General features: G+C 26.4%; 1 protein-coding gene across 1 annotated transcript; it reads left to right on the forward strand.

Moving 5' to 3' along the window:
• Positions 1-8,157: 8,157 nt before the first annotated feature.
• LOC111317451 (cytochrome P450 71B36-like) lies at positions 8,158-10,307 on the forward strand. The gene is made up of 2 exons (XM_022919874.2): positions 8,158-9,160; positions 9,381-10,307. Exons 1-2 carry the CDS (start codon positions 8,258-8,260, stop codon positions 10,020-10,022), a joined length of 1,545 nt encoding a protein of 514 aa, XP_022775609.2. The 5' UTR covers positions 8,158-8,257; the 3' UTR covers positions 10,023-10,307.
• Positions 10,308-18,098: the final 7,791 nt, after the last annotated feature.

Here is an 18,098-nt window from a genome sequence, read left to right on the forward strand (position 1 = left end):
GAATTTTATGCCAAAACGATAAATACATAGACATAAAGCTGATAAGCAGTAGATATTCAATCAATCTTTAGGAAAAAATGTTGTCCAAACATAATCTGATTATCATCATGATTAGAAATTTCAACAAACACGAGGAGAGATAACGAGATGAAATTATGTAATTATTTACATTCATTTTCTTATCCAGACATAGGCAAATCAATGTCTTGTCTTTATCGTCCATCAAGCGGTTATGTGTTTTCATCCATCAACCAGTTATCCAATTTTGTCCACCCCCTTTTATTATTGTTTTAAGAGGCCCACGAATTTTTGGCTTCTTTTAATCGAAAAAAAAATTATGCTTTATATAAAAGGTAGGACTTTTTTGGCGTGAAAAGAGTGAGCCGTAAAAAAAAAAATGTTGTTGCCAAGGGAGGAAAAAAACAGAAAACAAAACTTGTTAGTTTGATTAATAGGTTGATCATATATTAATTTATGGTTCAATTAAGTTAAAATTTTATTAATATATTTATGATTTAATATTTTATATTTTGAATGATGGAGATCAGAGTTGAAACTCTCTACAAACGAATTTACAGTATATTTATTGAATCATCTATTTAGTGAATTTTTTTCAATTATCTCTTTAATTGTTATTTAATTTTAATTTTAACTATGAGTCAATTAAGTTTAAATTTTATTAATATATTTATGATTTAATGTTTTATATTTTGAATGATGGAGATCAGAATTGAAACTCTCTAAAAATGAATTTAGAGTATATTTATTAAGTCATCTATTTAGTGAAAAATTTTCAATTATCTCTTTAATTGTTATTTAGTTTTAATTTTAACTATTTGAGAATTTTTTGTATCCACTATTTGATAATAAAGATTTTTTTTAGTGGTTCATAGTTTTTCTCTCTACATTAGAAAATTTTTTACGTAAATTTTAGTGTGTTTTATTTTTCTTGTGTTATTGATTATTGATTGTTATTTGTTTACTATTGGTTAGTTGCGATATATTATTTTCGTGTTATTGTGTTTGTCACTTAAGGACTAACAATTGGTTTCAGAGTTATAATTATTTTTTAGACATCAGTATAGAAGCAACCCAGAACATAAATAAATTCAATTTGAGATTATGGAATATGATTCAGGTTTCATGATAAAATTAACAGTATCAAATTATTTAATTTGAAAGCTAATGATAAATGATCATTTATACTATAAAAATTTATATGAGTAGGTATTGAGTGATCTAGCTAAATTAGCATATATAAAATATGAAAGCTAAAAAAAACTAGGTATAATGACGCTAGCCACAATTAGAAAATGAGTTGATATTAGCATATTCATCATTTAGCGTAGAAGATGGATGCTTACACCATTTGAAAAAAATTAGTAGCTTATATGAGAGGAAAACATGAATGAATAAAGTTATGCTTGTTAAAAGACTTACAGCTTTACAATATAAAGATGAACGGTTGATTACAAAGCACTTGAGTGATTTTTAAGATATATTATCGGATGACAAATATAGAGCTTAAAATGGATGATGAAATGAAGACGTTGCTACTTCTTTAATTATGACTATTTTTAATTCAACTCCTAACTATAAAGTGATATTAGAGATGGTAAATGACTCTATGTTTAATGAAGAAGCCTAGCAAAAAGAATTAGACAATGGGAATTAAGCTTTTGTCACAGAGAATAAGGGTATAAATATCGATTAAGATCAAAACTCAAAAGGCCATAATTAGTCTAGACATAGATTCAAGTCTAGAGATAAAGTAAAATGTTACCATTATGTAAACCTGGTCATATAAAGTAGAATTGTAAAATCTTAAAGTAAAAAGAAAAATATGAAAAAGGTAAGAGTTTAGATAATAGTAGTCTTACAGTGGTAAATTCATATAATAATTCAATTATTTTGATTTATATACATGATGATTGTAATTATGTTGGTGATCCAAGCATTGAATAAATATTTGACATAGGAATGACATATTATTATGTTCCCAAAAGAAAGTTGTTTATAACTTATAAAGCATAAAATTTTAGTTGCACTAAAATGAGAAATAAGAGTGTCGCAGATCATTAGGATTAGTGATATTGTTGTGCAAACTAGTATTAGCTACATGTCAACTTTGAGGGATGTCAAACACGTTTCAGATATGAGAATGAACTTGCTTGTAATTAATTTTTTTGATAAGAAAAGATATAAGAGCCAACAAAAGAATGGATAGTGAAAGCTTCTTAAATGATCTATAATGGTTACAAAAGAAAAATTATGCTACATAATGTATAAGATATGGATGCAATTGAACAATAACCAGATAAATACCATAAAAGTTAATGTTTCAGCAAATTTATGGTACAAAGAACTGGCAAACATGAACAAGAACAGGTTACAAATTTTGGTGAGGTAGTCTTTCATTTTTTTGACCAAAAATATATCTCTTGATTTATGTGATCATTGTTTGCATGACAAGTATCGTAGAGTTTCTTTTTATAAGTGTTCTTAGAGGAATAAAAACATATTAGCATTGATTCATTCTGAAGTATGTGATCCCATTAAGGTTGAGTCATTAAATGGTAGCAAATATTTTGTTATTTTTATTAATGACACTTCACGTAAGACTTAGGTGTATATGTTAAAAAATAAAAGTCAGGTACTGTAGTATTTTTAAAATTTTCACGTCATGATGGAAAAGAAGACAAGGTTGCTTTTGAAGTATATTCAAATTGATAATGGTGGAGAACACACATCCAAAAAATTTGAAGAATACTATTTAAAGCATGGGATCAAGCATGAGATGACGAAACCTAAAACATCGCAACATAATGGTGTAACCAAAAAGATAAAATGCATAATTATTAAAAAAGTAAGATATATGCTAAGGATGACAAAATTACTAAAGTTATTATAAGGTAAAGCAGTCAACACAGTCAGTTATTTGATTAATAAATCACCATTAGTTTTTTTGGATTTTAGCATTCCAAAAAAGAGTGTGACCAAGAAAATATGTTTTATATTCTCACTTGAAGGTTTTCGAGTGTAAACCATTCATATATGTATCGAAAGAGCAAAGGTCAAAGTTTGATAATAAAGTCACACAGTATGTGTTTGTCAAATTGGTGATGAAAAATTTAACTACAAACTATAGGATCCAATGAAGAAAAAGATAGTTAAAAACAAAGATGTGGTCTTTTATGAAAAAAAAACTATAACAGACCTTCAAAATAATAAGAAAACTACATGAGTTACTGTTGAGTGTGATGATTCGATATTGAAAGTGATTCCACCTAGAGCCACAAATGGTGAAAATGAGCAAGAAATAGAATTTGGGCATACAAATGAGCTAGATGCAATTATTTTTTAGCAAGGGAGTAATATTTTCCTCCAAAGAGTGTCGAGCAAGGTAAGTAGTCCTCTCTACCAAAAAGTGTTAAGTAAGAAGAGCTACATTCGATATCAGGTAATGTAGAATCTCGACCTAAAAGATCTACCAAAAAGCATCGATTAACTACCAGGTATCCAAGTTTAAATTTTATTTTAGTTACCAAATGAGGAGCCGGAAAGCTTCCGAGATATGCAGACTATTCCAAATAGAAAGTAGTGGTTGAAAGCAATAAAAGAAGAAATTGAGTCATTGCAAAAAATTGTACGTATGATCTTATTAAACTTCTAAAATGTAAATACCTTATTTAGTCTGAGGTTCAATTCATATTTTATGATTAAATTTTTAGATTTTAAATTTTTTCTTTATTTTTGTTTTTATTGATTTATTATATTTTGAAAAAAAAAAAAGATAGAATTTTCTTAAAATGAAAAAGAATTGGAAAAGGTTAAAATTCCCAAAAGCATGTTCTATTGAAATTCTTATGTTAAGTTGGATATTTGGCTAATGCATTTAGCCTCACTTTTGAGAAATAGCTAAAAAGGAATTGAAATTGGATTCTAAGATTAAATTCTGATTGAAAAAAAAACTATTAGAAATCTTCTTCTATTTAGGTTAAGATTGAATGCCATTTAAAGAACTGAAATTAAGCACTAAGGGAAACAAGGAGAAAAAAAAATATAACATTTTTTACTGTGATCTTTTAATTTTTGAGAATTTTTGGAATTATGTTCTTGTTAGATTTTAGGTTTTGATTTGGAAAAAGGTTAGATTTGAAGTTTCTAATGAACCTTTAAAGCTTTTGTTACTGGTAACTAGATTTCTAAAAAGTGGATCCACGCTTGACCTGACAAGGATTCACACAACAACCCAGGTAATTTTGACCAATTTGACCTATCTTCTTTTTCTATTGTCATTTTACTTTATGTTTCTATTTTATGTTTATTTATTTTATATATTATTTTTTTTGATTATTTATTTTGATTATTTATGTCAATTTTTCTTATTGTGCTTGTTTATTTAATTATGTTAACATTTATTTGTTTATATAATTTGTAAAATATATAATAATTTAGGAATAAATAAAAATTCAACCAATAATGAAATTCTAAACAAGTTACGGACGTGTAATTTTCTTGAAAATTTTTAAGTGAGAGAACTTTTTCTAAATTTGATCAAGGCGTTGAAGGATCAAGAAATTGGTCTCAATATAAGAATTTTTTTATTTATTTCTAATTTGAGAAAAATAAAATTGAAACAAATTGTGATTTTATTTCGTGGTTAATTATTTGTAATTATATGTATTAAATTTTGTATTTGATTATTGTATTTTATCAATTTAACCATGTATATTATTATGTATTTATCAATTATCTTTTTCGATAAAATATTAAATAAATCCAATGATGGATTGTTTTCAAGGAAACATGTGTGTTACTTGAATACTTTTAAGGTAAACAATATTTTTAATAGGTCAACCAAGGTATCGGAGAGAACCTAAAAATATTTTTAATATTTAAATATTAAACTTAACAAAAATAATAAGAGTAAAGAATAAACTAAAACCATGTTAATTAGGGGTGAAAGATAATTTAAGATTAATTGGTACTAATTTGTGGGCATTATAAGGGTATTATAACTTTCTTTACATGTAACTAAACTCTCGAACCTAGTTTTGTTTAGAATACCAAAGCTTTTTTTTTTTTACCTTTGTCAAGCTTAAAATCTCCTTAAAAATGATAGATTCACTTATGTGATCAATCATACCTAATTAACAAAAATTAGTGGTGACTCAATATGTTGTATCGAATGAATTAGTTATCATACTTACACGTTATGACATGTTGGGGACTCCACTGGAGAGGTTAGAAAGTTAAGCTAGTTATTACTCTTAGGTTTTCTTATGCTTTATGTATTGGTCTTACTTTGATTATTTGTGTATTTATTTTTGTTTACTAACATGTTTATTTTTTGTATTATTCCTCAGTGAATTATTTGACATGGCTTGAAATTTGAAATTTATGTATATAATGTGTAAAAGGTTTGCATGTTTTTTTTTACACACCATACATGCATGTTCATACATAAGCTTTCTACCTGAGCTTTATCCTCTTTTAGGAGGAAGTGAGTATCTAGACTTTCGTGAAGTAATAATCTTTGCATTAGCTAGCAAAACACTCTCACTTAAATTGAACTTTTTTCATTCAAAACCTATCATGAGTGAGAATTAGGGTACATTACTAACCTATAATGGACGATAATGTGAAGAACAATTTGGAAACATTTAAATTGTCAAGACATCTAAACCCCTACATATAATGAAGGATAATAAGCCAACCCTAGGTTAGAATCATATCCATCCATGGTACCAAGATTAAAACACAAGAAAAAATGTATTTCATTTTGATTTCAATTTGTTCATATTTATATTTTTGATGAAAAATTTTGTTTGCATAAAAATAGAAGAGATTTTGAATTATAATGTATTATCTTCTTGTTAAATAATTTAGGCTCATTTCTTCATGCCTTACATATGTGAATTTGTACATCTATTTTTGTTGTTCATGTAAATGATTCAAACATGCATTACTTCATCTCAAATTTTCGTGCATAAGATGTAAATGCCTAATTTTTCAAGGGGCAATCTTGAATAACTTTGGTCTTGAACATAGTGATTGGTTTTTAGTGTTTTAGTAGCACAACATGTTCCCATGAATTAGAAGAAATTTGAAATATTGAAAACTCTTTTCTTTCATCTTTTGAGCTTAAGATTGTTTGGCAATGAAAATCCACATGATTTTTTCCCTTGATTGGAGAAAATGATATTTAAAAAGAAAATAAAACTTTTGTGATATCAATCTTAGGAGAATTGGTGATTACTATTAAAAATGAATATACCTATTCGTTTCATTAATCTTATCATGCTCAAATTTAGTCAAAATTCATATCATTCAAAGCCTTAAATCTTTAAGGGGCATTAGTTTGAGTTTTATAGACTTCAATTCCACTTAAACCATGATGATCTCAAAATCAATGACTTTCATTAAAACTATAAGCAATGAAAATACTTGTTAATTTACAAAATTCTTTTTAAATTACTTTAAAATCCAATACATAAGGCACTTTTTAAAAGATTCAGAGTTGTGGCAATTTGGTAAATGTTAAAAGTATTCCAAATATATCATTACCCAAGTTCTTTCAAAAAGTTCAAACTTTCAATATTTTTCTTGGGACAAATTACTGAAAGACCATATTTTCTCGATATCATTGACCCATATCTTGACCTATTCAACGTTCTGTTTCTCTTTCAATTATTTTTCCAAAACTGTTCTTTTTAAGAAAAAGCTTAAGCTTTGCAGTAACTTGACTGGAATGAAATTTTTAGCCGAAATAAGTTTCAAATGAAACTATTATGATAATAAATCTCTTCTTAATAGGATTAGAGGATGAAATTGTTATGTGTGTAGGGTCCAACCCTATACTATTATTGTTTTAAAAGGCTTATAAGCCTCTAGTTTTTTTTAATCAAGGAAAAAAAAACCTATTTTATATATGAAAGGAATGGGCTATTTTAGGTGTGAAAAGGGTGAGTCGCTAAAAAGAGAAAAAAAGTTGTTGCCATGTGAGGGAAAGAAAAAAGAAGAAAGAGCTACTAGTTTGATTAAGAGGTTGAAAGGAGGTTGATTTGTGATCTGATTAAGTAAAATTTTGTTAACGCTTTCATAACTCAGTGTTCTATATTTTGAACTATGGAGATTAAAGTTGAACCCCTTTAAAAACGAATTTAGAATATATTTATTGAGTTACCTATTTGATGAGATTCTTTCATCTGTATCTCTAATTGTTGTTTCACTTTAGTTTTAACTGAAGAAAAATTTTATATATTTATTATTTACTAGTGAAGATTTATTTATGGTCCATAATTTTTTTTTTATATTGAAGAGTTTTTTAGATAAATTTTAATGTATTTTTTATTATATTATTGATTATTATTTGTTTACTATTAATTTATTACTATATATTATTTTTCACATTATTATGTTCGTCACTTTAGATCCAACACAAGTTATTAACCCCATTGATCAATATTATCGTTTAATTGTATACTCATGACTTATATATTTGATATTTTTTCCAACAATACAAAGCATGGATGACAAGTAGGCCTTCCTTAACAGAGAATAATAACAAGCGACAAAAAAAAGCAAAAGCAGATATTTTGAATTTTATTGTATTTGGGTATTTTCATTGTAATTAAGTAAAAAACAAAATAATAGTTGGTTGCTTTTTCCTTGACTCAATGAATAAAATTCATCTAGATAAAAGTTCATAAATATATTTATCTTTTAAACTTTATACTTTATTAAATTTATATAAAGAGAAATATATATTTATGTGTTTGATTATATATATATATATATATATATTTATATATACTTACATTGATTGATAACTGACTGATCTTGAAAAGGACTTGGTTTCAGAAGAGTAGCACGCCAAAAAAGAAAATAGGAGACAGCGTCTAATTATTGGTACTAATGATTACTATTTGTTCTCGTGTTGATGATTTAGGCTTCGGACAGGCAATAAAATTAATTTTAATGAAATTAAAAATAATAATAAAATTTATTATAATTATGATAAAAATGTTATTATAATTATAATTAAAAAATTTTAATAAAAATTTATATTAAATAAAATTTATTAAAATTTAAATTTAAATTTAATTGATAATACAATAAACTCCCATCTTACCACACCAAAGACGCTGTAAAATCAAACCTAACCTTACAAATAGATAGTGCCATATGGTAGCTTATCACGAGTAAAGGAGAGGTCGAGGAAGCTCAACACGTTTGCAAAACTAAAGCCGTGATGGGTTTGTTTACTCCCCTTTTTTGGCTTCCTTTTCTCTTTCTTGCCCTGTTGCTACTGTTCAAAAAGAAGACTGATCAAGTCAAGAAAGAACTCAAGCGGCTTCCTCCGAGTCCTCCCAGGCTTCCAATTTTAGGCAACTTGCACCAGCTTGGTGCACTGCCACACAGCTCCCTGTGCCAACTTTCTCGGAAATATGGTCCAGTCTTGCTCCTTCAACTTGGTCGTGTGCCAGTCGTTATCGTTTCATCAGCCGAGGCCGCAAGGGAAGTCTTAAAATTCAATGATCTTGCCTGTTGCAGTAGGCCTCAGTTAGCCGGTGCCGGGAGGCTCTCATACAATTATTTGGATGTAGCATTTTCGCCATATAGTGAGTATTGGAGAGAAATACGGAAAATATGTGTTCTTGAGCTTTTTAGCGTGAAAAGAGTGAAGTCTTTCAGGTTTGTTAGAGAAGACGAAGTTGCTTCCCTGATGGATTCGATCTCTCAACTGTCATCCTCTGAAACTTCGGTGAATGTTACAGAGAAGGTATTTTCTTTAACCGGAAGCATAATATTTAGAACAGCTTTTGGCAAGTGTTTCCAGGGAAGTGAGTTTGATCGTACTAAGTTCTACGAATTGGTTCACGATGCTGAGACTGTGGCCGGAAGGTTCTCTGCAGATGAATACTTTCCAGGCCTTGGTTGGATTTTGGACAGGATAAATGGTCATAATGAAAGAGTTGAGAGAGTTTTCCACGAGTTGGATACGCTCTTTCAACAGGTAATTGATAATCACCTTAAACCTAGGAGGACAAAGCCGCAGGAAGACATTATTGACGTGATGCTTAGAATAGAAAAGGAGCAAATTGAAGATGGTCATGCTTGGCTCACCAAAAATCATATCAAGGCAGTTCTCCTGGTAAGTTGCCAAATAACACCATTTGAGAGTTATTTTATTTAGACATGTAATATCATTCGATACATTATCTGTTTGTAATTTTCCATATTATCTAAACCAAAATTGAACACCTTTTATCAAATACTTTTAAATACCCAAGCTATTTATTTGCCTTTGCCTATTTACTATGAAAGTAATTAGGCTCTGTTCTGCTTGGCTCTGACTGATGTTTGCTTTCCAGAACATGTTTTTGGGGGGAGTGGATACAAGCGCACTTGTTGTGAACTGGGCAATGGCAGAGCTGTCTAGAAAGCCAAGATTGATGAAGAAAGCACAAGACGAAGTTCGAAGAATTGTGGGAAAGAAAGGAAGAGTAACAGAAACCGATCTTGATCAACTTCTATTCCTCAAGATGGTTATAAAAGAAACTCTGAGATTGCATCCTCCTGCCCCACTGCTGATTGCCAGAGAAACCATGTCACATTTCAAAATCAATGGTTACAACATTTATCCTAAAACACTTATCCAAATCAATGCTTGGGCCATTGCACGAGATCCACAGTACTGGAAAAACCCAGAAGAATTCTCGCCCGAAAGGTTTATTGATAACACCGTGGATTTTAAAGGACAGCATTTTGAGTTCTTGCCCTTCGGAACAGGAAGAAGAGGCTGCCCTGCGCTGTACATGGGAACAGTTACATCAGAGCTTTTACTCGCAAATCTGCTGTATTGTTTTGATTGGAAATTGCCTGGTGGGATGAAGGAGGCAGATATTAACATGGAAGAGTTGGCTGGACATTGCCTTACCCTATCCAAAAAGACACCTGTTCTCCTTGTGCCAGTCAAATACCTTCATGACCAGGCATCTGAGTACACAATATGAAGCTACACTCGCACCTGGACGAATATTAACACGCAAATATCATAAGTTTTATATTAGAATTTTTTTTTTATTGGTAAAATTAATACTATAATAATAAGTCTGGAGTTAGACGTTCCGAGGATGTGGATTTGAAAGAGTTTACGTGTACAATGTTTTTTTCAGTTAAGTAAGCAATAGAATAAATAATTTAAGGGTAAAATAGAAATTTGAAAAAAAAAAAAATGACTAAAGCATATTATGTAAATACTTATTATATTAATAATTAAACTATGTTTAGTTTCTTAATTAGTTCCATGCTATGCAATATATATGTTCAAATAAGACCAACATATTGATCTATGCTTGATTTTTTTTTTCTTTTAGACACGTGTATAATTATTTATATGAAAAAAATAATATGATTGTTTATATGAATAATATCAGCAAATAGAAAAAAAAATCAAAACATTTTTAGATTGAACGAATAATTAAGATTAATTTGATTGTTTTACATTAACTTACTAATTAAGTAACATGATAATCGAGTTTGTGGATGATGAATTGTCATTCAATCAATATTTAATAGTTGTATTTTCATAAAAAGCACTAAAGTTTATATAAACAATTTACAATATTATAAGTGATTGTTTCAATGTGATAATCAATTACGTGTAATGTTGAGCTACATAATGACATATATCTTTGCTACATAATGACATATATCTTTGCTACAAATAACAAATCAATTTAAAGGTTATTTCGTTCTACACTAATTCACAAGGAGGCATACATAGGTGTGGATTGAACTTAAAAAGACAAAAGATTAATCACACATTTAATACTGAAATTATAATCAAACATTCAATTTAATACTATATACCCAATTGGTTATTTGAACTTTACCTTTCGTTTTATTAGGATTATTAATAACTCGTTTCTCAAATGATATGATGTGCCAAAGATAACAACAACAACAGATGTTGACTGATGTCACATGATTCTTTTTATTCTTGATTTTTTGTTAAAAACGAATTTCTAATTCAATGATGGACTTCATCATTATTCCAAGAAAATTTCCAATTAAGTTTATGGTGTTGAGATTTGTTGCTTTCATAATAGAAAACATGTTTGGTTGTCTTTCTTCTTTCAAAAATGAAAATGGAAACGGGTCAAATTTTGGAAAAGAGTAAATGGTTTCTCACCAATTTTCAAACAAAAGTAAATGACAAATTATGGGAAGAGTTAAAAAATTACACTGATAATCCTATTATAGGATTATATATATAAATATATATATATGTTATACACTATAAATAAATTATGGATCACAACTTCATTAATAACCAAAATTAAAAGTATTAGGGTTTTTAAAATAAAATATTTATAAATTTTATATGTTTAATTAGCTTATTATTCATGTGATGTATGGATTAATTTTATCTATTTAAATATACATAGATATACATAAATTATTATTCTTTTCAAAATTATATTTAAATTTTCAAATTATTTGTATTTAAAATAAATTATGAATTGATATATTCAAATAATGTAAGTGAAATGATCATTGTTATATCTTTTTAACTCCATTTTTTCTTTCCATATTATGTTTGCGACTTGTATCTTAGCTAAAAAATAGTTATGATTAATTTCTTTTATAATTAAAAGCCACGTTTTTATTAAAAATGAAAAAGCTATTAATCTTGTTATGCTCAAAATAGCGTATATCTTAACAGAATCAAACAATTTTTGTATGCAAGGGTGTCTTTGTCTGCAAACTTAGCATGTGCAGTTAATGCGTTGGAAGATCCCCTATTGCTGTTGGGAGCAAGTGCTTCATTGGAGTTGGCTCGTTTCTTCTTCTGAATATCATACACAGGATTATTTTTTGATATGGTATGATAATTTGTAGGAGAATTTACTGGTCCGCTGAATTCAACATCAAACCAAAATGCAAATCCATGTAGCAGAGCTTGGAATTAAGAAAGTATGACTACTGTACTTAAAAAAAATAGGCATACTTAAACAAATTGGTAGGAGCAACTGTTTAAGTTAAAAACATTAACAAAAGCCTGCACAAAATGATATAAATGGTGCATGCAAAACAATGGTAAAGTAAAAGCTCTTAAAGGGCCTGTTTCAAAAGAGATGAAGTGATTACACCCACACCTAATAGTCTAAAATACAACATGATAATATGATATAAATATGATACAAAAATATAATAAAAAATAATATTTAAAATGTTAATAATAATTATATATAATTTTAATAAAAATATATATTACATTTTTATATCAATATAAATAATAACATAACATAAATATATAAATTTTATATGAATATATAAATTTTAATAATTTATATAATATAAATACATAAATTATCAAATCAATTACACTACTACATAATATTTTTAATTTTTGTGGTCCGTGCACACAATGTAATGTTTGATAAAGCATGTGTGCATGCACAATCACACACGAAAGGAAGACAGCATATAAAAAAGCACAGAAATCAAGGGAAGGGTCACCTCGAATCACTGGAACTAATATATCTCGTTGACATAAATTCTAAATCAAGGAGTTGAATATTGTAGCAATCCACATCCTTAACCTGTTTAGGATAATAAATTTCAATGACTTTTAAGGATAATTTCATAAATAAGTTAAAATAAATCATGTTATACCACTACCTAGACAAATACTATTGGTAAAGAGAATGTGTGGCATTAATACATAACATGATAATTATAGATATTTAATTTAGTCCAAGTTAAGATCAATTGGACCTGGTCCAAATGAGTATTTTTATTTTATTTTTTATTTTGTATTTTATCTTTTTATTTTTATTTATTTATTTATTTATTTTTGTATCTTATGTATTTATTACTAATTTATTTATTATTACTATTTATTAATATATATTTTATTATTTATCTGTTAATATATATGTATTTATTATTATTTATCTATTATTATTTTTATTTATCTATTAATATTTTTTATTTATCTAATTATTTTTTTTAATTATCTATTAACATTTTTTTTATTGTTTGATTTTATTTTCTTTTTATTTGGCTGAGATTAGGATGGCAATTGAGAATTCTACCGTAGATTTGAGATTCAATCAGAGTTCATATTGGATTCAAGGATTAAATCTCAATCCAAGGAGTAGTTGAAATTGATCAGAAACTCTTCTGATCAATCCTTATAAATAAATTCACGAATCACAAAGACCAAGAGACAAAAATGCAAACACTGACAGAGAGAGAGCGAAAAGAGAAAGAAAAAAAGCCCTTCAGAAAAGTCAGAAGCAATTTCAAGATTTTTTAAAGAAATTTTGGCGAATTTTTTTTTGAAAATTTTTGAAAATTTCCAGATTTCGGTTGAATTTTTTGGCCAGCTACCCAATTTTCGACAACTATTTTCAAAAATCGACCAACTTTTCGACGAACTTCCGACGAAAAACTCAGATTCTGGTGACATTTTTCAGAATCCGATGAAATTCAACCGGAGTTCTTCATCTATTTAAAGAGAGGGGAAATGAAAAGAAAGGAAGAAAAAGAAGAGGAGAAGGGAATTCTGAAAAAAATTGACCTTCAGCCTTATATACCCTCCCAAAATGACATCGTTTTTACGTTAGTAAACCTACAGGATCCGCGCATTTTGTCAAGATCCGACCTAACCTGAGCATCAACCTGCATGTGACCCGCATGTGACCCGAGTGCGAAGTAGAGCCAAGCCAAGCCGCTAAGTCGAACCGTTCCCAGGTTTTTTTTTTCATTTTTATTTTTATTTTTATTTTTTTATATTTATATTTTATTATTATTATTTATTGATTAGATTATAATTATTTAGTATTTTTTATTTTATTTTATTTTATTTTTATCTTTATTTTATTTTTTATTTTTTTCTCTTTAAATGAAATTTCAAAAAAAAATATTTTTGAGGAAAAGTTAAAAGTATCAATTTTCCTTAAAAGTCAGTTTTTTTTTTTTTAAATATTTTTGAGGAAAAGTTGAAAGTATCAATTTTTCTTGAAAATAAGTTTTTTTCTAAAAAATATTTTCGAGAAAAAGTTGAGAGTATCAATTTTTCTTAAAAATAAGTTTTCAAAGAAAAAGGTTTTTTTGAGGAAAAGTTGAAAGTATCAATTTTTGTCGAAATTAAAGTTTCTAAAAAATATTTTGAAAAAAAAATTGAAAGTATCAATTTTTTTTGTACAAAAATAATGAATTTTTGAAGAGAAAAATATTTATATCTAAAGTTGAATTATTTTTATTTCTTTTTTTTAATTTTTTTTGTATTTTCTTTAATGTTAAATAATCCGACGATGGAGCCGCTGTAAGTAAAACAGTAGTTTCCTTGCATATTCTTAAGGTGAGAGAATTTTTTTAATTTTCTACTAAAAATATTAGAGTCAATTGAGAATAATTTTTAATAATTAATTACTTGATAAATTTTTAAGACTTATTGGATAACATAGAATTAAGCTGATACCATATTTTCGATGGGCGTTGTGAGGGTGCCATAACTTTCCTCACACGTAACCGAACTCCCGAACCTTGTTCTGGTTAATAGACCCGAACATATTCTTTTAGGGACCCTAAAGTTTAGGTGTTCCTTAAAATGATAGATTTCTTAGGTAGCCAATCGCACCTAGATAAAAAAGATTGGTTGCAACACCTTCAAGTCAATATCTAGCGATAGATCATCGGATCTAGACGTTATGACAACAATTAACATTTATGGATAAGTTTTTGAATTTAAAAAGATATAATCAATGATATAGGAGAAATCAATTTTTTTGCAAATATCATATATATTTGAAATATGTATTTGATACTTTCAGTTAGATATGTATAATGCTCTTGATAGTTACTAATATTTAGGGATTTAATATGAAGAAAGTTATTTAAATTTTAAATGTTGTACATATATATTTGAAATAAGTGAGCTCTAAAAATTTTTTATCTAAGTTAAATTCAAATAAAATGATTGAAAGATTTAAATAAGTTTAAATTTTTAAACATTTTATAAATAAAATAATTAATTGAATAAGATTATTTTATAGATAATTGAAATTAATATTTTATTTGTCAAAAATATAGATTGTCCATGTCAGCGTCCACAAACATAATTTATCATGTTTATAATTGTTCTATAATTAATTTATATAAATGATAAATATAATTAGATAAAAATAATTTTTAAAATACCGATAAAAATAAGAATTGTTAAGCTTTCTTCTTGAATTTTATCTTGCATCATTGGGCAAATAATAATAATAACTATGGCTAAGGTTTAACACCTAAAATTAGACATGTTTAAGGGTCGAGTTATTCATCTAAGTTCAAAAGTTCGTCCAACTTTTGAGAAGGTTTGGACAAAAAACTAAATCATATTAAATGAACTTGGGCACAATTTTTAGGCCCGTTTAAATTTTAATGCAGGTCTTAGATAAAAAATTTAAGTCTCGAGTCCAGCTTGACTTGAATTAAATTTATATAAATGTGAATTATACATAAATATGTTAAATACGTATTTAGCCCTTAAACTTTATAATTTTGGTCAAACTCGTATCTAAAAATTTTTTGTCACACTGGTACCTGAATTTTTAAATCGTTACCACATTGGTGCCACTGATTAATGATGTTGTCAACTTTGCTGACATAATGTAACATCTAATAAGATACTGACATGTGTCAAAAAAAATTTAGTTTGTGTTATATCATCATTGTCACATCATACCCATGTCATTTTTAAAAGAAAATTTTTAAAAAAATTATAAAAATTCAAAAATTTTTTCAAAAGTTTAAAAAATATAAAAAAATTCTAAAAAGTATAAGAAATTCTAAAAAATTTTAAAAAATTCTAAAATAATTTTTTTTAACTTTTCAAAATTCAAAAAAATTTAAATAAAAAATGTAAAATTTTTTTAAAAATTCTAACAATTTTTAAAAAATTCTAACAATTCTAAAATAATTTCAAAAATTTTTTTGGAGATTCAAAAAATTAAAAATTATAAAATTATAAAAAAATTTTAAAAATTCTAAAAGCTTTAAAAATTTTCAAATATTTTAAAAATCTTTTCAAATTTTGAAAAGTTTTTAGAATTATTTTGAATTTTTATAAATTTTAAAAAAATTTTAAAAGTTTTTAAAATTTTTAGAATGTTTTTAAATTTTTTTAAATATTTTTTAAGAAAATTCTTTTGAAAATCTTTTGAACTTTTTAAAATTTTTTCTCAAATTTTCTTTTAAATATAACGTGACATTAATGATGTGGCGTTGATTAAATTTTTAGACATGTGTCAGCACCTTATATGATATTTATACTATGTTAGCAGAGTTAACTAACGGCTTTAGTCAAAGGTATCGGTGTGATAATAATTTAAAAGTTCAAATAGCAATATGACAACAAAATTCTTTAGGTACCAATATGACAAGAATTACAAAGTTTAAGGGTCAATAATATATTTAACTCTATACAAATTAATTTACATATATATAAAAATTAAAAATAAAAATTATTTTTTATTAAACTTAATTCTAATTTTTAATTTATATATATAATTTAAAATTTTAATTTATATATATGTGAATTAAATATAATCCCATTAAACTTAATTTAATCACACTTTTTTAATTTTTTATTATATAAATTAAATTTAATGAGTGACTTTGATATTTATTTTTTTTAATTTGGATCGAGTTTGAAAAAATTTTGAGGTTTAAAATTTTGGTTCAAGTCGAGCTTGAGTAAGAATATAGACTATTAATATCAAGTATGAATTTGGCCTGACCCATGAATATTTTTACTTAAAATCTTGCTCTTATCAAAGTTTAATTTAAAAAAAAAATCTAAGTATCCCAAATTAAAAAATGTGTCAATTGAATCTGTGTGAATCAAAACTAATTAGATATGAATTATTTTGTCATCTCTATCTCAATTTATTTTTATTATAAAATTTATCTAATAAAAATAAAAATAAATAAATAAATAAATAAAGAAAACCCAAGAAAAATCAAAAGCTTTAAAAAGAAAGAAATGAAAAAAAAAAAAGAGAAATGTCGTGTGGATACATAAGTTGGAAGAAACACTTTAAATTTGTCCTTGAATTGACCTAACTTTCAAAAAATATCTCAACCTAATTTAGAAATTTTTTTAAAAAAACACCAATATTAAAACGGTGTGAATCAAAATTAATTAGATATAAAATTTTTTATCATTCATAACTCAATTGAATTTTTTTATAAAATTTATTTAATAAAAAAATTAAAAATTTTAATAAATTTAAATTTAAAAATAAATTAAATAAATAATAAAAAATAAATGAAAAATAAGGGAAAGATGGCACGTAAACACCCTCTCCTGCCTCCAAAATTTACAAAATTAGGCATGCAAGAGAAGGAAAAAAAAAACTACAAGCGGGCCAGCGGCAAAAAAATAATTAAAAAAATAAGAAAAAACCCGAAATGAAAAGTACAAAAAGAAAAAACTGGAAAAAGTAAAAAAACAAAAAAAAAAAAAAAAAAGGAAGCAAAACCATTTACTGGTAAAGAACCATATCACATCACTTTTTGTTTTCAGTTGAAATTCTGTCAAAAAAATACTGACAAACTAAACCATTTAAAATTCAATAAATCCAACCATCAAGTGCCCAATAAATCCAATATCAACCACACTAAAAGCCAAAAAAGTACAAAAAAGTAGCTGTCAAAAGAGAAACTGTCAGGGATAGTTTTAATATATGGCTAGTGTTGTAATCCCACTTTGCTTGAAATTGGCTGAGGTCAGTAATTTTTTTAAAGTGTATTATAGCAACAGAATTAAAGATATTAAAATGCATTATATTTGCATTTATATATTAAATAAAAAATTAAAAATTACACATATAAAAGAAATTATAATTTAGTGAGAGATTAAAAGCTAACATTACAATTTTATTTTATGTATCAAATAAAACAAAAGTATGAAACAAATTCATATATAAAAACAGATTCCCTCAAACAAAATTTATGGTAAAAAGCAAGTTTTGTTTTTTCACATCCAAAAACCAATTAAGCTTAAAAACTTAGACAGCTATTATATG

The sequence above is a fragment of the Durio zibethinus genome, chromosome 2 (genome assembly GCF_047325235.1).
Source record: "Durio zibethinus cultivar Kanyao isolate XHJ-2024 chromosome 2, ASM4732523v1, whole genome shotgun sequence".
Classification (NCBI taxonomy): Eukaryota; Viridiplantae; Streptophyta; class Magnoliopsida; order Malvales; family Malvaceae; genus Durio; species Durio zibethinus.